General features: G+C 39.4%; 1 protein-coding gene across 1 annotated transcript in view; it reads right to left on the reverse strand.

The window, feature by feature from the left end:
- The window catches only part of LOC132548296 (serine-rich adhesin for platelets-like), a 76,365-nt gene that overhangs the window by 10,713 nt on the left and 39,799 nt on the right, over positions 1 to 25,853 (reverse strand). The window contains exons 14-18 of the mRNA XM_060212151.1: positions 8,469 to 8,644; positions 8,017 to 8,104; positions 6,457 to 6,834; positions 4,744 to 4,776; positions 3,036 to 4,541 (exon numbers count right to left, since the gene is read on the reverse strand). Of these exons, the coding sequence (XP_060068134.1) occupies positions 3,036 to 4,541; positions 4,744 to 4,776; positions 6,457 to 6,834; positions 8,017 to 8,104; positions 8,469 to 8,644 (2,181 nt within the window). The remainder of the gene's footprint in view (positions 1 to 3,035; positions 4,542 to 4,743; positions 4,777 to 6,456; positions 6,835 to 8,016; positions 8,105 to 8,468; positions 8,645 to 25,853) is intronic.

Raw genomic sequence — 25,853 nt, forward strand, 5'->3', positions numbered from 1 at the left:
ACCTGCTTAGATGAAACAATCGAAAGATGATAGATTTGACCTAATTTTGGCACGTGTTAGACTTTTTTAGACTTAATGGCAAAAAAAAGGCCAATGCAACCTAATTTAGTGAGATACTTTTAAAGCAAATGAAATTTCGCATTAAGTATGCTCAATCTCCATTAAAATGCATGGTATGGTATAAAAATATTTTGTGTAACTTGAGAAATTTTCATGTTAGTTCCATGATTTTAACATTTCTTGAAATCTTTTTGCACAGAAATTTAATTCTACAATTTTATTACAATAAAATTACATAAAATTTTGATCGAGAAAGGAATCAATGTTCAGGTTATAGATTAACAGTATTTCCTTTCACATTAAAAAAAAGTTTGATAACTCATAAGATATATTTTCTTAAATAAAGAATTAAATACTGCTGACTTTGTAAACTTGCAGCCAATTTTATTTATACATCAGGTGAAGAAGTAAATATAAAAAGGAAGCTAGCGTAGAAAACTTATTCATGATAATGGTAAGTAATACACAGGTCACTGAAACCAGACTGTCATCAACAGGTCGGATATGAGAGTGTACCAGTTTAGTCAGGTAGAAATAAATTAAGATCCCAGTAAGTACCAGGCTTGTCTAGATTTCTAGCGATATACATTTGTTAAGTGGACAAAAGGCTGTCACTATTCTATCGTCTATATAATACCATGCCCGTGAAAAAGGTTGTAGGCTTAAAGACATAACAACAAAGTTGGTTACAATAGACAGGTTACAGATATATATATATATATATGTTAGATATAATGTTAGATAATAAGGGAGTGTAAAATGGAAAATGTTATTGTTCCTACTTATATACAACATTTCTGGAAAGTTTTCTTGAAAAGAAATTTGAAACATTCTGAAGGTGGTCACTATAGACAGGTTACTGATAAATTCTGGTGGTGATTTATATACAGAGGGTATGGATAGTAGGTGACCACTATAGACAGGTTACTGATAATTTCTGAAGATGGTCACTATAGACAGTTTACTGATACATTCTGGTGGTGGTTTATATACAGAGGGTATGGATAGCAGGTGACCACTATAGACAGGTTACTGATAATTTCTGAAGATGGTCACTATAGACAGGTTACTGATATATTCTGGACGTGATTGATATAGAGGGTATGGATAGAAGGTGATTACTATAGACAGGTTGTTGATAATTTCTGAAGATGGTCACTATAGACAGGTTACTGATATATTCTGGACGTGGTCACTATAGACAGGTTACTGATATATTCTGGACGTGGTTGATATAGAGGGTATGGATAGAAGGTGATTACTATAGACAGGTTACTGATATTTTCTGGAGGTGGTTGATATAGAGGGTATGGATAGTAGGTGATTACTATAGACAGGTTGTTGATTTTTTATGGAAGTGGTCACTATAGACAGGTTGTTGATATTTTCTGGAAGTGGTCACTATAGACAGGTTACTGATATATTCTGGACGTGGTTGATATAGAGGGTATGGATAGAAGGTGATTACTATAGACAGGTTACTGATATATTTCCTGGAGGTGGTTGATATAGAGGGTATGGATAGTAGGTGATTACTATAGACAGGTTGTTGATATTTTATGGAAGTGGTCACTATAGACAGGTTGTTGATATTTTCTGGAAGTGGTCACTATAGACAGTTTGATGATTTTTTTTTCTGGAGTATACAGAGGGTTTGGTTAATTAAGGTGATCACTATAGACAGGTAATTCATATCTTTGAGATGATCACTAGAAACTGGATACTGATGTTTTCTAGAGGGGACAGTATAGACAGTTATTGATTTTTTTCTAAATAGATCATTATATATAGGTTATTGATGCTTTCAAGAGATGGTCACTATAGACAGGTGTTTATATGTTTTCTAGAGAGGGTCACTACAGTCAGATTATTCAATATATTTTAGAGAGTGTTGCTTTAGACAGGGTATTCATGCTTTCTAGAGAGAATCACTTATGTTAGGATATCAATATTTTCTACAGGTCACTATACAGAGGTTCTGAACAGCTAGGTGACCCCTATAGAAAGGTTGACTACCTAATTGTTAGTAAAATATAAAAAAAATGTTATAAATGCTATGTGGCTGATATATATCAAAACCTGAAATACAACACTGATAATATTTTTGTTAAAACAAGAAAACAACAATTTATGGGAAAGGCTGGATAATGTTGTTAAAGTATAGATAGAAGTGACTACACACAACTAGGAGGAAACCAAATCACTGCATCTAAGTATTCAATTCATATTATGGATGCAAAGTTCTGTTTTTGTGAATTTTTTTTCACATACTGCCATTTCAACATAAATAAGTGAATAATGTTTTATTTTTTTTTTAATTTCTTCCCCCCCCCCCCCCACCCCGCCCCTACCTCCTCAAATAGATTGATTAAAGTTGTAAGTAAAGTTGAGTTCTACTTTCCCAAATACTACAAATTTTCAAGTGCTTGACAAGTTTTTTTAGATGTCTGTAAAATTTAGGAATTTCAATCATTCTAAATAGCAAATAACTTGTTATAGAACTGTAACCTTGTTGTACCTATTCCTATATAAAGAATGAGAATATTTCCAAACATTTTTATAAATTAGGAAACAAAGGATTACTAGATCACAAACCCTATCCTGAGAACACAGAAAGTTGCTTACCTGGTAAGACAATCAGGTTTGATATTTACAAGCATTTAGGAAATAAGAAAAATAAAAATATATATATATATATATATTTATAAATTTTCTGAAAATCCAGATATGATACACAGATACTGCTACATAAATCACAAGTTAGTAGTTAATTCTATAGATAGAAAAATTATCAAATGGAAGACTATACCATATAAGGCTTTATGACTTACATCAAAATTCACATTAGGGAATACCTTGTGGATTTCTTGTGTTCTATTTTTAGAGTCTGTGTTCCAGTAAATAAATTCAGCACTAAAGACTACACACAGCCACAATCTACTGACCTAATGCTTACAGATAAATCAAGTCCATACCTGAGCTCTTCCTTGGTGCCTCCTTTTTCTCGTTAGTGCTGGACACAGGGGCAGGAGGGGGCGTCGGCACTTTCACCTTCCTTTCCGTGTCCGTCTCCGTCTCCGTTTGTGTTTCAGTTTCACTGCCAGAAGAGCTACTGCTTGATTTTGTTGATGACTTCACATTTTCTGATTTTACTTCTGCAACAGCAGGCGGACTTGAAGGTTTCCTCACTTGTTTCTCTGTATCAGTCTCAGTTTGAGTTCCTGTTTCAGAATCGGATCCCGAGCTGCTACTGCTGCTGGTAACAGGTTTCTTCTCAGAGACTTGTGTGGCTGTTGGTGACGGAGGTTTTTGTGGCTCCGGTACACTACGCTTTGTGTCGGTGTCTGTCTCTGTTTGGGTCTCTGTCTCGCTGTCAGAAGAAGAATCACTAGAACTTGACCTTGGAGTGTCCTTGACCTCTGGTTTGTGTGATGGAGGTTTGACAACACTTGGTGTATCAGCTGTTCTCCCAGTCTCTGTTTCAGTCTCTGTTTCCGTCTGAGTTTCAGTCTCACTGTCTGATGTTTTTGATTCAACCTTAGGTGTACTTTCAACGGCTGGAGTTTCCTTAGTAACCACAGGTGCCTCTGCCTTGACCTGGGATATAGTGGCTGCTTCTGGTCGGGAGACAGTGGTTTCAGTCTCTGTTTCGCTGTCACTTGAGTCGGCACTGGAATCAAAACTAGACCCACTAGTTGCTGAGCGCGGTGTTTCCTGTATACCTTGTTGTTTTCTCTCACTAGTTTGGAAAGGGCGTTCGTAAGAAAACATTTCCGGGATGGGCTCCTCTTTCTGACTTTGGTTTACAAATTTCCTGTCCTCTCTTTGTGTCGTTTCCGATTCAGATTCACTGCTAGAAGAACTTGATGATGCAACGCTGCTTCTTTCTATAATCATCCTTGCTTTTTTATCCTCAGTCTCAGAACGTACATTTGAAATAACAGGTGAGGGCGACTCCTCCCGACGAGGTGGGGTGGGGGATCGCTCAGGGGATTTTGGGGGAGATGATTGGCGTGGAGAAGGAGGGGAGGGTGATCGCCTCTTTGGTGAAGGTGGGGAAGGTGATCGCCTCTTTGGTGAAGGTGATCTCCTTGTTGAAGGGGAAGATGATCTAGATGAGGAAGAGGAGGGAGAGCGTCTTCTTGGTGAAGGTGGGGAGGGTGTCCTTTTCCTCGATGGGGAAGGTGATCGTGAACGTTGTAGAGAAGATGAAACAGGTGTTTCAGGTCGTTCACGAGCTGCTTCTGCTGACTCTTTAGAATAGGCTTGTTGTGTGCCTGCGACAGTGGGTGTCAGAGTTGGATAGGTTGGAGCACGTGATTCGCGCTGGGACTCAACAGAGTGGGACGAAGCAGAAGATTGCGGTCTCTCTGTCGACTCAGTCATCTCCGTCCTTGTATCCACTGAAACAGACAGGGCTATTTCTTTCTTTGTCTCATGACGAGATTCTGATGAAGATGAGGAAGAACTGCTGAAAATAGGTCAAAGGTCAAATCAAAATCCTTGCGATATCATTTATCAAGAATAATGCAGAACTCAGGAGTTGTACACCTATGATACAAAGATTGAAAATTACCAAAACCTTTCTGATGAGAACGAAATTCTGACAACTGACAGTAACTTTTTCGTTAAAAGATTAACACAATTTTTCACGCAAAAATATATTTCTTACTCAAGTGACATACCTGCTCGAACTGCTTCGGCGCATTCGGTAATCTGTGGAAATAAAGATTGATAAATTTGTCTGTCATTTTTAAACAAAACTGTTATTTACAAATAGCATTTTAATTCTATAAAATCACAAAGTAAATTTTTTTTTATAAAAAATTTTTTTTTCATCGTTATTTTTCTTTTCTGTATTACATATTTTTCAGCATTTAGTTCATTTTTGCTGTGGATGTAGAAAAACCATTTTATCACAAAACAGACAAAAAGTAAATAAAACCAATGTTCCTTTAAACCTATGATACACTTTAGATATGTGTAAACTGATGCTGTTGAAGATTCAATGTGAAAACTGTAAAGATTGACAGAATTAATCATACCATCTGTTTTTATACATGTCTTGTCGGAATTATTCTGAAGTCATTTTAAAAAGTTAGATAAATAATTTATGATAAATAATGACAGAAAAATGTTTCTGTTTAAAAGATGTTCTTGTTGATCAGTTCTAAATGTCACTATTGAATATTAAACCATGCATATATTGAACATTTCAGACAGAAATGTTTTATTCAATTTTGAAATACAAGTTCATGATTAGCATTAAAAATCTAGATTATGTCTGATTTGCAATATATTAAAAAAATTTTTCTTATTTTTTTTCCCTGTTTGTTGTTTGAAAAGACACTCATTAAGATAAACAACACAAGAAGACAAAAAACAGTGAAATAAAATATACATCCAAGTTGAACAAGAATAGATAGAGGCACAAGTTGATGGTTTAAAACATCAGTATGTACACAGTGGCTTTGTGAAAATATAAGTCACAGACAAAACCAGCACTACAATTTAACAAAACAGTACATTGTAAGCAAGCAAGTGTCAAATTTAGAACTCTGAGCTGTTCATAAACTCAAATGAAAAAAATTTCCCAGTGCAGATGATCTTAAATTTTTTTTTTACGGGAAATATTTCAAAAGAGGCCATCTTCTGCCAGGAAGCACAAGTTAATATCAAAACATTTGAAGCAAGTTTTAAATATTTTGATTAATTTGGGTCAAGTTAACTATTTATGCTCTTTTCATGATTGGAAGTTTTATTTAAAATCTTTAAAAGTGGATAATTATGATAGACTGAGCATGATTGTATGTATGTAGAACTAATTAGCATAATGCCTACATTGCTATCTGTCACTTCCCCAGCACTCTTTCAGACAAATATTTCAAAATTCACTAAAACAGATTTCAAATTGACTTGTGATTTTCTTTTGATAATTATTTAACACTTTTCTAATCCATTAGTATATGTTTATCATTATTGATAGATAGAAATCTTTAAATATGACATTTTTGTAATATTTTACAGAAATTTCTATAAATTGAAAGATTTTTCTATCACTCGAAGAATCAATCTTCAAAGTGGTCAATCTCATCAGTTAAATTATAAAGTATGAATTGTATTTTTGAACATTCTACAAAATAAGTCTCTTGCTTGACCCTCCCTGACAGGCAGTGTATTTTTGAAAATATTTTAAGTTTTCACTAATAAGATAATCAAGAAATTTCTCAAAAACTTTTTGAGAGCAGCCTTTCATGTTAATTCTATTCAAATGTGTGCAGCGTTTTGTAAACAAGAGGGTGAAAAACCTATTGAAGTGAATTTCCTGTAGAAATCTGCATAAGGAAGGGGAATAACTCCAGTAAATCCATAACAGGGACATAACTCTATCCTCACCATCTTCATTCACGTTCCTCCTCACAGATCGCTGCTCTGTCACAGAAACACTTGGTTTTTCGTGTGTCAGAAGTTTATAGACGGGGAATGTTTGCTTGATTCCTGTTCTGGGGCAGTACACATACACTTCCTGTAAGTTCCAGGTCTGATTGGAACCTCCACTACAGTCATGACCGATCTCGATGTCCTTCACTGGGCTCTGGATGTCTGCAACCTTCTCTGTGAATACGTCCGACTTTCCTCTGCGGAACTTGCCCTTCTTTAGCCAGATTTTTCCTGTGGACTTGTCGTTCGTCCCGTTTAGAATGATGAAAACTTTAGCGTCAGTTCCGGCTAATGGTTTATCTGCTGTGTTAGTCGTAATGACTAGGGTCTCCACTAATGATAAAACAGAAAATCAAACTCCTGTGACAAATCCTTCACAAATGATGTTTGAAAGCTCTGTCTCATTACCATCACTTTCATAACCTATTATACATGTATCATTACTGTATATTTTCAATAATAAGCCCATGCCTTGTAATAAGCCCACCTATAAATTTTGCTCTAATGTAAAATTTAAACTATTGCTATTTTCATCATCCTGTATTAAGCCACATGAGAAAGTATGTTCCCTTTGTGTCTGAAGAATAAATAATTGCATTACATTTAGTCTAAAAGCTGTGGTATTGACTATCAAAAAAATTGTTTTTTTGATAATTTTGCTTACAATGTGTGATATTGGGTAAAATATTTATGATAAAACAGTCCTGTATATAAGACATGGTGCATTTTTCAGCTCCCAAAATATTGCTATGTTTGCACGAGTTAAGAATATAAGCTGATGTACATATACTCAATGTTAATTCACCAAATTTGAATTACCCTTTTTCAAATCTGTTAAAGGTATATTGATTTTTTCTTATTTTCCTTCTTAATTCTGACCCCTTCATCACTGAAGAGCCATAAAAGGACAAAACAGCTGTATGACGAAATTTCATTCATCACTTGGGATAAATTGTCTCCACATAATCGTACTGTCCTTCCCATGTGTGTATTTTGTACACTCTTTGGATAAGAGATTTCAACAGAGCGAGACACTGAATGAGGCAGAAGTCAGTACTCACATTTTCTCTCCCTAGGTCACTATATATATATCAAACATGGTCTATCCTCATCACAAGTTTTTTCTATTTTGGTCTGTTTTTTTCAGAAAGCAAAATATCCAGAAAGACAAAGTGTACACACATATTTCAGTTACATATAATTAAAAGTGTGCTTTCTGATCTTTCTTTTCAGGAAACAAAATATACAGAGACAAAAGTGCACACATATTTCATGTAAAAACAATCTAGTGTTCACAGTAAGAAAATTCAAGTACATGTGTACATTCATATTTACCAGTCTACAAAATACTAACATCTGTTAACACAGACAATATAAAGATCACGATATCAAAACAGCACAAATCTGAAGCGACAAAAACCAGAAATACTGGTTACCATGACAACATTCATGTTACTATATGATAATATACTTGTTGCTATGGTGATATACTAGTTGCTGTGGTAACATACTTACTTGTACTGGAGTTGTCATCTTTATTCTGACTGTAAGAGGTTTTCTTAACTGCTACCTCTCCTTCACTGTCTGAGGAAAAAGCCTCAATCTGGAATTAAGAACAGTTATAAACTGTATACATTACGTCAGGCTCAAATACCATGAGGGTAGACTATTTCAGAAGGTGTATTAACACAAGCACTATTTCCTAGTTGTTGGGGATCAATATCTAAACTTTTCAAGATTTACACAGTATTTTGATAGATGTAGACGTTTAAAATCTAACTGTAAGTAAATGCTAAACAACAACTGCCATTTCTTACCATCTCTATAAGTTCACAATCAGTTAATGTATTATGAAATGACAAGTTTCAAAGTAAAAGAATTGATAGACAAAACTGTCCCTCAACATTTGATAAAATCATTAAAATTTCAGTGTATCTTGATATTGAGATGTCGTTGTGGCAGTTTACCTTTCGTCTGTGATCAAGTCCAGTTTTGGGTCTAGACTTTCTGTCACGAGGTGTGTCATCTTTTTCATCATCAAACCCTGTGATGGTCGTTGATTTCGTCTTTGGAGGTGGAGCCTCGTCTTCAGATGAAGATGATGATGACGATGAAGATGATTCAAAGCGATCTTCTTCATATCCTATAATTTCAATAAAGTTTAAAAGGAATTATAAACAGTAATTACATTTGTAAAATTAAATCTTTTTTCTTTTTTTTTCACCATAATCTTTTTTTTACTTCAAACTAAGCTGAGCAACAGCCATACTGACCGTGACCTTTGACAAATCACTTCCTAGGTTATAAAATTTTTTCCTGCTTTCTAGGGCGACCAACATACGGAATGAAATTTTGAACTTTGTACTTAAACAAGATTGTACAAAAGACACACAAGTGAATAGCACCATTAGATAATTTAGAGTAAAATACAGTAGAGCCAAAAAATGAATTAAACTGCATCATACAGCTGTTCCGTCACTCTAGGACTCGTCAGTGATGCTAATGGCCTACATTTTGAAGCTTAGGAGGTGACTAAGGAAAATCTAAAGTGCTCATTCCATATTTAGTTAATAACATGGGTCTTTTATGACCCATGCTAAGAACAAACAGGGATTTTGTTTTTCTAAAATGGCACTTGAAAAAAAAATGGAATTTCATGTTGTCTTTTATTGCATGAAAATGACATTTTGATCATGGCATTCTATTTTTAGTAACCTTTGCTAGATCATGCTCCAAACCAACAAGTGTTGTCTGAAGGATAGATTATATCCTGTTTGATTCTAGAGTACTGATTTCTTTCAGAGTAATTATTCAGACAAGGAATGTAGACAGATGGACAGAAGGACTGATATTCAAGATGATTGGTTTACATATCTTTCTCCCAGAGTAAAATAACGAAAAGAAAACTTCATCCATCTTATTAATATATTTATCTAAAATTCATCATGTTGTCCAAGATTAATTATTTTATCTATTTATCAATTTATTTTTGTTTAATTTTTCTGCTGACTTAAATAGATCTATATACACATGGATTTGGATTTAGAACTGTGACTGATTCAATAAACAGAATGGCTGTTCTGTTTACAGTACTTACCATACAAAGGTCAGGCTGTTATGACAGTTAATCACACTCCCTTCTCACCATTAAGAACACATTTTATCACATACGATTCACCCAAGTCTTCCACACCATCCACTCTAACAAACCCAACGACTATTGTTCAACCAACTAATCACTAATTAAGTTTTTTTTAAACTCCTGCAATTTCTTCTCCTAAAATGAAAATTTAGCTTAAAAAAAGCAAAAACAAAAAAAAAAAAACAAAAAAAACAACCGAATAAAATCAACAACATTTTCTTCCAGCTTTCATTTTTTCGTTCTGTTTGGATGTCCGTATAACATTCTATGTAAGGCTGATATTCCAACATGACAAAAAACCTTCATATTATTTTTCTCAAAACATTTTGTAGAATAAGATTGGTTTTGATTTTGAATTTCAAATAATACTAAACAGGTGACAACCTTGATAACTAAATTTTAAAAAGTTTGATATTAATCAAGTGCACTTTTTGATAAATTATGATACCAAAAATACTTTTAAGAATATTTTTAATATTTGAAATTATTTATGAAAGAAAAATGACCATCAACATTGTAAGTCGTGTAAGTGATGAGATGTAATTATTTTGAAAAAACTTGAATATGAATAAGTTTTTTGCTTTACTTTCTCCTACAGAGAAGTGGCACACAAAGTTATTCAAGGAAAGACAACTCACAGACTAAATTATTATTAGCTTTAAGAAAACTTTAATTGGCTAAATTTCGGCAAGCACAAAATCACAAGGCATTTATCATACAGATTAAATATTGCATTGAATTGAAGAATAAAACATCATATGTAAAGCTATGGATACAAACAACATCATGTATTTCAATATTTTTCAGATAAATAAAGAACCAATAATTCTAATCATGGAAGGGGAGACAACTATGTTTTATTAAACAAAAAATGTTTTAGGCAAAAATAAAAAATAAAATGATAAAAGATAACAAAATTACCCTCAAAACTTGACAGTTTCCTTAAAATTATTATATTATTTCAAAATAAAAACTTTTTTTTTTCGATATGATTGAAAAAAAATTACAAAGTTGTGTTACATACATAATTACACATGCAATTCAAAATGTTCAAAAATATATCAGGTATAAAAATTATATATTGTGGCAGCACCTTTCTCAGAGTTTTACCCTAATTACATTCACACTCATGTAATTTGTCTTTATTTCAAATCTGTACAAGAAAGGATATTTCTAACTTAGAAATTATGCACTAGAGATCAATGAGATAAATTGACTGATCAGAATATGTATATATGTTACTACCAAATTAACAAAAGAAAATCCTCTACGGTATTCATTTTTAAATGTACAGAATTATCTTGAAAATTATTAAATATTTTCAAAAGTATAAAATATTCACAATAATAATAAATTCATAGCCACTGTCATGTTTCATTTCATTTTCATTTTTTTTCTTTTTCAGTTTTGAACATGGTAAAAAAACTAGTGAGAACTTTCTTTTGTGAATTTGTTTAATTAAAAAATGTTTAAACCATTTGGTTTAAATAGAATTACAATATAGTTACAAAAATAGCAATGGCAAAAATATGGCAACAACAAGAAAGATCAAAAATCAAGAAATACAACTATAAAGGTGGGTTTTTATTTAGTTCAAATTTTTGCTATTTTTATCAAAAGTTTGAGGTAAAAAAATGTACTTTTTAAGAAATAGATATTTTATCAGCTAAATAAAAATAAAATGGATATTTGTTTACATTTATACTCTTTCCTCAAATAGAAGAGAAAAAGAACTTCATAAATATGAAAACTTGTAAAATATTTATCAACAATAAATATGATTTAGGATAAGAAAGCTGCTGATAAATCAAATATAGGACAACATTGCCTCATATCTAGAAGCTCATAACATAAATAGGTCAAGGTTATTTGAAGTTAAAAAGCTAATAACATACATAGGTCAAGGTTATCTAAAGATAAAAATCTAATAACATATACAGGTCAAGGTTATCTAAAGATAAAAACCTGATAACATATATAGGTCAAGGTTATCTAAAGATAAAAAGCTAATAACATACATAGGTCAAGGTTATCTGAAAGTTAAAAACCTAATTACATACATAAGTCAATGCAATCAGATGTTTAAAGCTAATGATATATAAAAAAAAATGTAAAGACGACATGATGTGAAAAATTTTTTGATCATAAATAGATCAACATTATATGGACAGTTTCACAAATGTCCTTTAACTTCTTGGAAATTCCTTAAGACAGTTTCACAAATGTCTTTTAACTTCTTGGAAATTCGGTAAGATTCTTAAAAAGATATCTCAACTAAATCTAAAGTTCATGAAAAATTTTGCTATCAAATTTCAATGGAATAAATAATGGAATTTTTAGATTTAAGGGACAGATATGAAACTCGGTCCTGCTGTTAATTAGCTAGGGTTACAGTACTCAAATCAACTTGTTCTACAATCACAAGTCGGGGCAAAAGTGTTGAGCTTTTTCATCATTATTGAGCAAGTGTGAAAGATCTGGAGTAAAAATAGATCAATATTACCATTGTATATGGTTAATTTTCAGACAATTGATCAAAGAAAATTCAGATCAAATAAAATTTCAATTTCTGAAATTTTCTGTTAAAACAAGTACATTTAATTGTACACAATACAGACTTGACCTGTCATAATTTCTTGTCACTAATAGCAAATTATTTCTGTATGCAGATTACTCTTAAATGAGAAATCAAAATTGATCCAAATTTTGTCTGTTTTTCAACTAATGATTGACTCAATTCTGTAGTAACTTATTCTACATCCTAACATTAATTTTAATTTAATTTATGTAACTAAAGTTTTTATTTTCAATGAATCACATACACACACATATATACGAAGCAGAAGTTCTGAAAGGATTGGAAAAAGATGAGTCTGAAGAAAAGACATCGAACACAGGCAATGTAAAGTTTGGAAGGTGAGAACAAGTTTAAAGTGGTATTTGGAGATATAAAATACAGACAAGTCTGGACCCAGGAAAATGAAAAACACCAATTATTAGGTGGATAAGTTTAAGTTTGGACAGTGAGTGTGTTAAAGTTGTCCATGATAGGTGATGTAAAATTGTTTCCGAGGCTTGAAGGTGACAGCTGAAACAAATAAATCAATAGACACATTGACTAGGTGTTTTCAAATGAAGCAAGAAAGAGAAAGGAAAAACAGAGATTGTTTACAGCTGATACTTCATCAACATGTATAAACGACTACAAATTTCCAAATTGAGGCTATCATGATTCACATTTTTCAAAACAAGCTGATGGAGTGTAGTCTGACACTGAAAGAACATTGACATCAATTCTTATACTTTATATGTTAAAATATTTGTAGTTTATTCAAAATGCCAGTGAAAATATAATAATCACTTCTTGGCCATTATTTCAACCAAGAATCATCAAAATGAAAGAGATTTCTTTTTTAAAAAATGATTTTCTTAAGAGTAAATATCTCAACTACAAAATTACAACAGATTTGTTGTATTGTTTAACATGCTACCATCCTTTTATTGAACAAGGGAGACAACCACAACACAGGGGAGATAATCATCAGGCATAAATGTTATCAACTGTTTTTTTAACGGATTCTGTTGAAACTTCTTTAAATGAACTGATGTTCACATATGTCAAAATAAGTCTCACAAAAGAGTTGAAGAGTTCTGTTTGATCTCTCTCATTCAGTAAATTGATGGTATTACATGTAAGTTTTACAAAATGTTGTACGAAACATATAAAATTAATACTTACAGGTGCATTGCACATGCATTACATGTGCTGAACATGTGCTTTTATCAACCTGCACATGCTGTGAATATATACATTGTTTGTGTGAAAAAATAGAAATCAGCATTACAAAAATAGGACATATTCAAATATCATTATACAACAATGGTGTATTTGTTGTCACCTAATGACTACACAAAATCATATTTTATACAAGATTTATAAAACAAGTTAAGAAATATATTTTGTTCTTTAAAACAAGCATTTATTGAAAAAAAATGAAAAATTTCGTGAAAACACTCATATATTTTATATAAAATGAGAAAAATGTATGATCTTTAAAAATCTATCTTCGATATAGAAAACTTGGTTGAAAACTTATTCAGGAAAATTTGGTCAATGTTACAATAAATATATAAAGGGATAAAAGGGAAAAATAAATAAATAAAAATAAATACAAAATAAACATTTCGTGCCTGTAGTGTGAACAAATATCATTTTTATTTAAAACATCTAGCAGATGCTACAATTTTAAGGCACTTGATATCAAATAAAAACAGGAAACAGAATAGGTTGCTGGACAGTTAACTATCCATGGATGGGTGTGGTAAGATTTTCAAAAGGTTGAGCTTGAGATGTTGCACCAAAAAATCTGATTTTTTTTATTGTAAGAGTTCCTCTGAAAGAGTGCCTGGGAAGGGAGACAAGTCTGATTTTATATATTATGATATAAAAATATCTTCCTAAAGTAGGTATATTGTTTGTCCAATAGAATTTAAATGGGTAGTTGGGTGGAAGGCTGGCATCCTTGAAAGTTTGTGTCTGAATCTTAATCAAATCACATCTGTTCCTCTTAAGACTAAAGAGTTACTGGAAAGGGAGCTAACTCCAGTTATAGAACCTGCTTAGAGATCCTTTATCAAATCACATCGGTTGTTGTGTTTCTGAGTTTGTAGCTGCACTCATTGTTGGATCATCGGAAGTCAGCTCTGATATTGTTGACATAATATCTATATCGTACGCGGCAGCCATTAGATCTTTGTAGGTGTCCTTGTCCAGATCATTCAAATCTAGATTGTTAGGATCAATAATGACCTCACCTTTACGTGTAGGAATGGCTAACACAGTATTCTCTGTTGTAAGAGGTGTAGACAGATCCAGTGCAGGTGTTGTTGTAACTGATTGGGGTACTCTGGGCAGTTCCATCACACCTAATTGTGGTGGGGGATTCCCACTTACTGATGGTAAGGGTTGTGATGATGACATTGAAGCTTGGGTTTGATGAGTGGATATCGAGGTATATGACTGTTGTTGCTCAATTGGATGTTCTGGTTGTGATGATGGGATTCTTTGCTCCTGTGGTTTAGAAATTGGTGTTGATAATTCTTGTGGGGTTTGAACTGGTGATGGTTGATGCAATGTTTGAACTGGTCTTTGTTGTTGTTGTGTTTGCACTTGTGCTGGGTGTTGTGGGGTTTGAACTGGTGCTGGTGGTCCTGGGGTTTGAACTGGTGCTGGTGGTTGTGGGGGTTGAACTGGTGTTTGTTGTTGTGGGGCTTGAACTGGTGCTGGTTGTTGTGGGGTTTGTACTGGTGATGGTTGTTGTGGGGTTTGAACTGGTGCTGGTTGTTGAGGGGCTGGAACTGGTGCTGGTTGTTGTGGGGTTTGAACTGGTGGTTGTGGGGTTGGAACTGGTGCTGGTTGTTGTGGAGTTTGAATTGGTGCTGGTTTTTGTGGGGTTTGAACTGATGCTGGTTGTTGTGGGGTTGGAACTGGTGCTGGTTGTCGTGGGGTTTGAACTGGTGCTGGTTGTTGAGGGGTTTGTACTGGTGATGGTTGTTGTGGGGTTTGTACTGGTGCTGGTTGCAATGGGGCTGGAACTGGTGCTGGTTGTTGTGGGGTTTGAAATGGTGCAAGTTGCAATGGGGCTTGAACTGGTGCCGGTTGTTGTCGGGCTTGAACTGGTGCTGGTTGTTGAGGGGTTTGTACTGGTGATGGTTGTTGTGGGGTTTGTACTGGTGCTGGTTGCAATGGGGCTGGAACTGGTGCTGGTTGTTGTGGGGTTTGAACTGGTGCTGGTTGTTGTGTGGCTGGAACTGGTGCTGGTTGTTGTGGAGTTTGAACTGGTGCTGGTTTTTGTGGGGTTTGAACTGATGCTGGTTGTTGTGGGGTTTGAACTGGTGCTGGTTTTTGTGGGGTTTGAACTGATGCTGGTTGTTGTGGGGTTTGAACTGGTGCTGGTTGTTGTGGGGTTGGAACTGGTGCTGGTTGTTGTGTGGCTGGAACTGGTGCTGGTGGTTGTGTGGTTGGAACTGGTGCTGGTTGTTGTGGGGTTTGAACTGGTGCTGGTTGTTTAGGGGTTTGAACTGGTGCTGGTGGTTGTGTGGTTTGAACTGGTGGTTGTGGGGTTGGAACTGGTTGTTGTGAAGTTTGAACTGGTGCTGGTTGTTGTGGGGTTTGAACTGGTGCTGGTTGTCGTGGGGTTTGAACTGGTGCTGGTTGTTGTCGGGCTGGAACTGGTGCTGGTTGTTGAGGGGTTTGTACTGGTGATGGTTGTTGTGGGGTTTGTACTGGTGCTGGTGGTTGTGGGGTTTGTACTGGTGCTGGTTGTTGTGGGGTTTGTACTGGTGCTGGTTGCAATGGGGCTGGAACTGGTGCTGGTTGTTGTGGGGTTTGAACTGGTGGTTGTGGGGTTGGAACTGGTGCTGGTTGTTGTGTGGCTGGAACTGGTGCTGGTTGTTGTGGGGTTTGAACTGATGCTGGTTGTTGTGGGGTTTGAACTGATGCTGGTTGTTGTGGGGTTTGAACTGATGCTGGTTGTTGTGTGGCTGGAACTGATGCTGGTTGTTGTGGGGTTGGAACTGGTGCTGGTGGTTGTGGGTCTTGCACTGGTGCTGGTGGTTGTGGGGTTGGAACTGGTGCTGGTTGTTGTGTGGCTGGAACTGTTGCTGGTTGTTGTGTGGTTGGAACTGGTGCTGGTTGTTGTGGGGTTTGAACTGATGCTGGTTGTTGTGTGGTTGGAACTGGTGCTGGTTGTTGTGGGATTGGAACTGGTGCTGGTGGTTGTGGGGTTGGAACTGGTGCTGGTTGTTGTGTGGCTGGAACTGTTGCTGGTGGTTGTGGGGTTGGAACTGGTGCTGGTTGTTGTGGGTTTTGAACTGATGCTGGTTGTTGTGTGGTTGGAACTGGTGCTGGTTGTTGTGGGGTTGGAACTGGTGCTGGTGGTTGTGGGGCTTGAACTGGTGCTGGTTGTTGTGGGGTTTGAACTGGTGCTGGTTGCAATGGGGCTGGAACTGGTGCTGGTTGTTGTGGAGTTTGAACTGGTGGTTGTGGGGTTAGAACTGGTGCTGGTTGTTGTGTGGCTGGAACTGGTGCTGGTTGTTGTGGAGTTTGAACTGGTGTTGGTTGTTGTGGGGTTTGAACTGATGCTGGTTGTTGTGTGGTTGGAACTGGTGCTGATGGTTGTGGGTCTTGCACTGGTGCTGGTTGTTGTGTGGTTTGAACTGGTGCTGGTTGTTGTGGAGTTTGAACTGGTGCTGGTTGTTGTGTGGTTAGAACTGGCCCTAGTTGTTGTGGGGTTTGAACTGGTGCTGGTGGTTGTGGGGGTTGAACTGGTGCTAGTTGTTGTGGGGTTTGAACTGGTGCTGGTGGTTGTGGGGTTTGACCTGGTGGTTGTGGGGTTGGAACTGGTGCTGGTTGTTGTGTGGCTGGAACTGGTGCTGGTTGTTGTGTGGTTTGAACTGGTGCTGGTTGTTGTGTGGTTTGAACTGGTGCTGGTTGTTGTGGAGTTTGAACTGGTGCTGGTTGTTGTGGAGTTTGAACTGGTGCTGGTTGTTGTAGGGTTTGAACTGGTGCTGATGGTTGTGGGTCTTGCACTGGTGCTGGTTGTTGTGGGGTTTGAACTGGTGGTTGTGTGGTTAGAACTGGTGTTGGTTGTTGTGGGGTTTGAACTGATACTGGTTGTTGTGTGGTTAGAACTGGTGCTGGGGGTTGTGGGGGTTGAACTGGTGCTGGTTGTTGTGTGGTTTGAACTGGTGCTGGTTGTTGTGGGGCTTGAACTGGTGCTGGTTGTTGTGTGGTTTGAACTGGTGCTGGTTGTTGTTTGGTTGGAACTGGTGCTGGTGGTTGTTGGATTTGTACTGGTGCTGGTTGTTGTGGAGTTTTGGTGTGTGTCATACACTGTTGTGGAACTGGTGCTGGTGGTTGTGTGGTTGGAACTGGTGCTAGTTGTTGTGGGGTTTGAACTGGTGTTGTTGTGTTACAATGTGCTGGTTGGAGTTGAGGTTTTGGTGTTTCATACACTGCTGGAGTTGGTTTGGTGAGTTGAAACAACAGAAGTGCTGGGTTGTGTGTGGTACTGGTTGTTGTGTGGTTTGAACTGGTGAGATTGAGGTTTTGGTGTTTCATACACTGCTGGAGTTGGTTTGGGAGTTGAAACAACAGAAGTTGTGGGTTGTTGTGTTACAATGACTGGAGATTGAGGTTTTGGTGTTTCATACACTGCTGGAGTTGGTTTGGGAGTTGAAACAACAGAAGTTGTGGGTTGTTGTGTTACAATGACTGGAGACTGAGGTTTTGGTGTTTCATACACTGCTGGAGTTGGTTTGGGAGTTGAAACAACAGAGGTTGTGGGTTGTTGTGTTACAGTGACTAGAGATTCAGGCTGTGTTTCATCTGCAGGAGCTAGATGTGATGATTCAGCTGAAGGAATTTGTTGAGAAGTTTCAACTACAGTAACTGGTTGTGGTGTTATTAGAGGAGCTGGTTTGGGAGTTTGAAACAACAGACTGTTTGTTGTGGGTTGTGGTGTTTCAACTGACTGGTGTTTCAACTACAGAGGTTGTGTGTTTCATACAGGAGCTGGTTGTTGGTTTGTGGTGTTGAAACAACAGAACTGTTGTGGGTTGTGTGTTGCCACAACTGCAGACTGGTAGTGGTGTTTCAACTACAGTCAGGTTTGTGGTGTTTCAACTACTGTTTCCATTGTTTGTGGTGTTTCAACAACGGCCACTGGTTGTGGTGTTTCTACTACAGGAGCTGGTTGTGGTGTTTCAACTACAGCCACTGTTTGTGGTGTTTCAACAACGGCCACTGGTTGTGGTGTTTCTACTACAGGAGCTGGTTGTGGTGTTTCAACTACAGCCACTGATTGTGGTGTTTCTACTACCGCCACTGGTAGTGGTGTTACAACTACTGCCACTGGTTGTGGTATTTCAACTGCAGCCACTGGTAGTGGTGTTTCAACTACAGTCACTGTTTGTGGTGTTTCAACTACAGCCACTGGTTTTGGTGTTTCATGTACAGGAGCTGGTTGTGGTGTTTCAACTACAGCCACTGGTTGTGGTGTTGTTATTACAGGAGCTAGTTGTGGTGTTTCTACTACAGCCACTGGTTGTGGTGTTTCAACTACAGCCACTGGTTGTGGTGTTTCAACTACAGGAGCTGGTTGTTGTGTTTCAACTACGGCCACTGGTTGTGGTGTTTCAACTACAGGAGCTGGTTGTTGTGTTTCAACTACGGCCACTGGTTGTGGTGTTTCAACTACAGCCACTGGTTGTGGTGTTTCAACTACAGCCACTGGTTGTGGTGTTTCAACTACAGCCACTGGTTGTGGTGTTTCAACTACAGGAGCTGGTTGTGGTGTTTCTACTATGGCCACTGGTTGTGGTGTTTCAACTACTGGAGCTGGTTTTGGTGTTTCAACTACAGCCACTGGTTGTGGTGTTTCAACTACTGGAGCTGGTTTTGGTGTTTCAAGCTGGTTGTGTGTTTACAGGACTGGTTGTGGTGTTTCTAAGCCACTGGTTGTGTCTGTTTACAGGAGCTGGTTGTGGTGTTTCAACTACAGGACTGGTTGTGGTATTTCAACTGCAGCCACTGGTAGTGGTGTTTCAACTACAGTCACTGTTTGTGGTGTTTCAACTACAGCCACTGGTTTTGGTGTTTCATGTACAGGAGCTGGTTGTGGTGTTTCAACTACAGCCACTGGTTGTGGTGTTTCTACAGCCACTACAGCCACTGGTTGTGGTGTTCAAGAACAGCCACTGATTGTGGTGTTTCAACTACAGCCACTGGTTGTGGTGTTTCAACTACAGCCACTGGTTGTGGTGTTTCAACTACAGCCACTGGTTGTGGTGTTTCAACTACAGCCACTGGTTGTGGTGTTTCAACTACAGGAGCTGGTTGTGGTGTTTCAACTACAGGAGCTGGTTGTGGTGTTTCAACTACAGGAGCTGCTTGTGGTGTTTCAACTACAGCCACTGGTTGTGGTGTTTCAACTACAGGAGCTGGTTGTGGTGTTTCAGCCACTGGTTGTGGTGTGTCTACAGCCACTGGTTGTGGGTTTCAACTTGGTTGTGGTGTTTCAACTACAGCCACTGGTTGTGGTGTTTCAACTACAGGAGCTGGTTGTGGTGTTTCAATTACAGCCACTGGTTGTGGTGTTTCAACTATAGGAGCTGTTTGTGGTGTTTCAACTACAGGAGCTGGTTGTGGTGTTTCAACTACAGCCACTGGTTGTGGTGTTTCAACTACAGCCACTGGTTGCAGTGTTTCAATAACAGCCACTGGTTGTGGTGTGTCTACTACAGCCACTGGTTGTGGTGTTTCAACTACAGGAGCTGGTTGTGGTGTTTCAACTACAGCCACTGGTTGTGGTGTTTCTACAATAGCCTCTGGTTGTTGTGTTTCAACTACATAAGGTGGTTGTGGTGTTTCTACTACAGCCACTGGTTGTGGTGTGTTTCAACTACAGCCACTGTGTTGCCACTGGTTGTGTTTCAACTACGGCCAGTGGTTGTGCTGTTTCAACTACCAGAGCTGGTTGTTGTGTTTCAACTACAGGAGCTGGTTGTAGTTTTTCTACTACAGGAGCCACTGGTTGTGGTGTTTCAACTACAGTAGCTGGTTGTTGTGTTTCAACTACAGGAGCTGGTTGTTGTGTTTCAACTACAGCCACTGGTTGTGGTGTTTCAACTACAGGAGCTGGTTGTGGTGTTTCAACTACAGGAGCTGGTTGTGGTGTTTCAACTACAGCCACTGGTTGTGGTGTTTCAACTACAGGAGCTGGTTGTGGTGTTTCAACTACAGGAGCTGGTTGTGGTGTGTCTACTATGGCCACTGGTTGTGGTGTTTCAACTACAGCCACTGGTTGTGGTGTTTCAGCTACAGCCACTGGTTGTGGTGTTTCAACTACAGCCACTGGTTGTGGTGTTTCTACTATGGCCACTGGTTGTGGTGTTTCAACTACAGGAGCTGGTTGTGGTGTTTCTACTATGGCCACTGGTTGTGGTGTTTCAACTACAGCCACTGGTTGTGGTGTTTCTACTACGGCCACTGGTTGTGGTGTTTCAACTACAGTAGCTGGTTGTGGTGTTTCTACTACAGGAGCTGATTGTGGTGTTTCAACTACAGCCACTGGTTGTGGTGTTTCAACTACAGGAGCTGGTTGTGGTATTTCTATTACAGGAGCTGGTTGTGGTGTATCAACTACAGAAGCTGGTTGTGGTGTTTCAACTACAGCCACTGGTTGTGCTGTTTCAACTACAGGAGCTGGTTGTGGTGTTTCAACTACAGCCACTGGTTGTGGTGTTTCAACTACAGGAGCTGGTTGTGGTGTTTCAACTACAGGAGCTGGTTGTAGTGTGTCTACTATAGCCACTGGTTGTGGTGTTTCAACTACAGCCACTGGTTGTGGTGTTTCAACTACAGCCACTGGTTGTGGTGTTTCAACTACAGCCACTGGTTGTGGTGTTTCAACTATAGGAGCTGGTTGTGGTGTTTCAACTACAGGAGCTGGTTGTGGTGTTTCATCTACCGCCACTGGTTGTGGTATTTCATCTACCGCCACTGGTTGTGGTGTTTCAACTACAGCCACTGGTTGTGGTGTTTCAGCTACAGCCACTGGTTGTGGTGTTTCAGCTACAGCCACTGGTTGTGGTGTTTCAACTACAGGAGCTGGTTGTGGTGTTTCAACTACAGGAGCTGGTTGTGGTGTTTCAACTACAGGAGCTGGTTGTGGTGTTTCAACTACAGGAGCTGGTTGTGGTGTTTCAACTACAGGAGCTGGTTGTGGTGTGTCTACTATGGCCACTGGTTGTGGTGTTTCAACTACAGGAGCTGGTTGTGGTGTTTCAACTACAGGAGCTAGTTGTGGTGTGTCTACTATGGCCACTGGTTGTGGTGTTTCAACTACAGGAGCTGGTTGTGGTGTTTCAACTACAGGAGCTAGTTGTGGTGTGTCTACTATGGCCACTGGTTGTGGTGTTTCAACTACAGCCACTGGTTGTGGTGTGTCTACTATGGCCACTGGTTGTGGTGTTTCAACTACAGGAGCTGGTTGTGGTGTTTCAACTACAGGAGCTAGTTGTGGTGTGTCTACTATGACCACTGGTTGTGGTGTTTCAACTACAGCCACTGGTTGTGGTGTTTCAGCTACAGCCACTGGTTGTGGTGTTTCAACTACAGGAGCTGGTTGTGGTGTTTCAACTACAGGAGCTAGTTGTGGTGTGTCTACTATGGCCACTGGTTGTGGTGTTTCAACTACAGCCACTGGTTGTGGTGTGTCTACTATAGCCAGTGGTTGTGGTGTTTCAACTACAGCCACTGGTTGTGGTGTTTCAACTATAAGAGCTGGTTGTTTTGTTTCAACTAGAAGAGATGGTTGTGGTATTTCAACTACAGGAGATGGTTGTGGTGTTTCAACTACAGCCACTGTTTGTGGTGTTTTAACTACAGGAGCTGGTTGTGGTGTGTCAACTACAGGAGCTGTTTGTGTTGTTTCAAGTACAGCTACTGGTTGTGGTATTTCAACTACAGGAGATGGTTGTGGTGTTTCAACTACAAGGGCTGGTTGTGGTATTTCAACTACAGGAGCTGTTTGTGGTGTGTCTACTCTAGCCACTGGTTGTGGTGTTTCAACTACAGCCACTGGTTGTGGTGTTTCAACTACAGAAACTGGTTCTTGTGTTTGAACTACACCCACTGGTTGTGTTTCAACTGCAGCCACTGGTTGTGGTGTTGGAACTACAGCCACTGGTTGTGGTGTGTCTACTACAGGAGCTCGTTGTGGTGTTTCTACTACAGCCACTGGTTGTGGTGTGTCTACTAAGGCCACTGGTTGTGGTGTTTCAACTACAGCCACTGGTTGTGGTGTTTCAGCTACAGCCACTGGTTGTGGTGTTTCAACTACAGAAACTGGTTCTTGTGTTTGAACTACACCCACTGGTTGTGTTTCAACTGCAGCCACTGGTTGTGGTGTTTCAACTACAGCCACTGGTTGTGGTGTTTCTACTACAGCCACTGGTTGTGGTGTGTCTACTATGGCCACTGGTTGTGGTGTTTCAACTACAGCCACTGGTTGTGGTGTTTCAGCTACAGCCACTGGTTGTGGTGTTTCAACTACAGGAGCTGGTTGTGGTGTTTCAACTATAAGAGCTGGTTGTGGTGTTTCAACTACAGGGGCTGGTTGTGGTATTTCAACTACAGGAGATGGTTGTGGTATTTCAACTACAGCCACTGATTGTGGTGTGTCTTCTATAGCCAGTGGTTGTGGTGTTTCAACTACAGCCACTGGTTGTGGTGTTTCAACTACAGGAGCTGGTTGTGGTGTTTTAACTACAGGAGCTGGTTGTGGTGTTTCAACTACAGCCACTGGTTGTGGTGTTTCAACTACAGCCACTGGTTGTGGTATTTCAACTACAGCCACTTGTTGTGGTGTTTCAACTACAAGGGCTGGTTGTGGTGTGTCTACTATAGCCACTGGTTGTGGTGTGTCTACTACCGGAGCTTGTTGTGGTGTTTCTACTACAGCCACTGGTTGTGGTGTGTCTACTATGGGCACTGGTTGTGGTGTGTCTACTTCAGCAACTGGTTCTTGTGTTTCAACAACATTTACTGGTTGTGTTTGAAGTACAGCCACTGATTGTGTTTCAACTGCAGCCACTGGTTGTGGTGTTGGAACTACAGCAACAGGTTGTGGTGTTTCAACTACAGGACCTGTTTGTGTTGTTTCAAGTACAGCTACGGGTTGTGGTGTTTCAACTACAAGGGCTGGTTGTGGTATTTCAACTACAGGAGCTGGTTGTGGTGTTTCTACTACAGGAGCTGGTTGTGGTGTTTCAACTACAGGAGCTGGTTGTGGTGTGTCTACTACAGGAGCTTGTTGTGGTGTTTCTTCTACAGCCACTGGTTGTGGTGTGTCTACTATGGCCACTGGTTGTGGTGTTTCAACTACAGCCACTGGTTGTGGTGTTTCAACTACAGGAGCTAGTTGTGGTGTGTCTACTATGGCCACTGGTTGTGGTGTTTCAACTACAGCCACTGGTTGTGGTGTTTCAGCTACAGCCACTGGTTGTGGTGTTTCAACTACAGGAGCTGGTTGTGGTGTTTCTACTACAGGAGCTAGTTGTGGTATTTCAACTACAGGAGCTAGTTGTGGTGTTTCAACTACAGGAGCTGGTTGTGGTGTTTCAGCTACAGCCACTGGTTGTGGTGTTTCAGCTACAGCCACTGGTTGTGGTGTTTCAACTACAGGAGCTGGTTGTGGTGTTTCAACTACAGGAGCTGGTTGTGGTATTTCAACTACAGGAGCTAGTTGTGGTGTTTCAACTACAGCCACTGGTTGTGGTGTGTCTACTATGGCCACTGGTTGTGGTGTTTCAACTACAGCCACTGGTTGTGGTGTTTCAGCTACAGCCACTGGTTGTGGTGTTTCAGCTACAGCCACTGGTTGTGGTGTTTCAACTACAGGAGCTGGTTGTGGTGTTTCTACTACAGGAGCTAGTTGTGGTGTTTCAACTACAGGAGCTGGTTGTGTTGTGTCAACTACAGGAGCTGGTTGTGGTGTTTCAGCTACTACAGCCACTGGTTGTGGTGTGTCTACAGCCACTGGTTGTGGTGTTTCAACTACAGCCACTGGTTGTGGTGTTTCTACACTACTGGTTGTGGTGTTTCAACTGGTTGTGGTGTTTCAACTACAGGAGCTGGTTGTGGTGTTTCAACTACAGGAGCCACTGGTTGTGGTGTTTCTACTACAGCCACTGGTTGTGGTGTGAGCCACTGGTTGTGGTGTTTCAACTACAGCCACTGGTTGTGGTGTGTCTACTACAGCCACTGGTTGTGGTGTGTCTGTTTCAGCCACTGGTTGTGGTGTTTCAACTACAGGAGATGGTTGTGGTGTGTCTACTATAGCCACTGGTTGTGGTGTTTCAACTACAGCCACTGGTTGTGGTGTTTCAACTACAGGAGCCGGTTGTGGTGTTTCAACTACAGGAGATGGTTCTGGTGTTTCAACTACAGGAGCTGGTTGTGGTGTTTCAACTACAGCCACTGGTTGTGGTGTTTCTACTACAGCCACTGGTTGTGGTGTTTCAACTTCAGCCACTGGTTTTGGTGTTTCACCTACAGGAGCCAGTTGTGGTGTTTCAACTATAGGAGCTGGTTGTGGTGTTTCAACTACAGGAGCTGGTTGTGGTGTTTCAACAACACGAGCAAGGTGTGGAGTGTATACAAGGCGCAGTGGGTGTGGTGTTTCAACTACAGCCAGCTGGTTGTGGTTGTGGTGTTTCAACTACAGGTTACAGCTACTGGTTGTGGTGTTTCAACTACAAGGGCTGGTTGTGGTATTTCAACTACAGGAGCTGGTTGTGGTGTTTCTACTACAGCCACTGGTTGTGGTGTTTTAACAACAGCCACTGGTTGTGGTGTGTCTACTACAGCCACTGGTTGTGGTGTTTCAACTACAGGAGCTGGTTGTGGTGTTTCTACTACAGGAGCTGGTTGTGGTGTGTCTACTACAGGAGCTCGTTGTGTTGTTTCTACTACAGCCACTGGTTGTGTGTCTACTATGGCCACTGGTTGTGGTGTTTCAACTACGGGAGCTTGTTGTGGTGTTTCTACTACAGGAGCTTGTTGTGGTGTTTCTTCTACAGCCACTGGTTGTGGTGTGTCTACTACAGGAGCTTGTTGTGGTGTTTCTTCTACAGCCACTGGTTGTGGTGTGTCTACTACAGGAGCTCGTTGTGGTGTTTCTACTACAGCCACTGGTTGTGGTGTGTCTACTACAGGAGCTCGTTGTGGTGTTTCTTCTACAGCCACTGGTTGTGGTGTGTCTACTACAGGAGCTCGTTGTGGTGTTTCTACTACAGCCACTGGTTGTGGTGTGTCTACTACAGGAGCTCGTTGTGGTGTTTCTACTACAGCCACTGGTTGTGGTGTGTCTACTATGGCCACTGGTTGTGGTGTTTCAACTACAGCCACTGGTTGTGGTGTTCTAACTACAGCCACTGGTTTTGGTGTTTCAACTACAGCCACAGGTTGTGGAGTTTCAACTTCAGCCACTGGTTGTGGTGTTTCTACTATGGCCACTGATTGTGGTGTTTCAACTACAGCCACTGGTTGTGGTGTTTCAACTACAGCCACTGGTTGTGGTGTTTCAACTTCAGGAGCTTGTTGTGGTGTTTCAGTTACAGCCACTGGTTCTTGTGGTTCAACAAC

The sequence above is a fragment of the Ylistrum balloti genome, unplaced genomic scaffold, assembly GCF_031769215.1.
Source record: "Ylistrum balloti isolate Yb309-2 unplaced genomic scaffold, AGI_CSIRO_Ybal_v1 Utg370008, whole genome shotgun sequence".
NCBI lineage: Eukaryota > Metazoa > Mollusca > Bivalvia > Pectinida > Pectinidae > Ylistrum > Ylistrum balloti.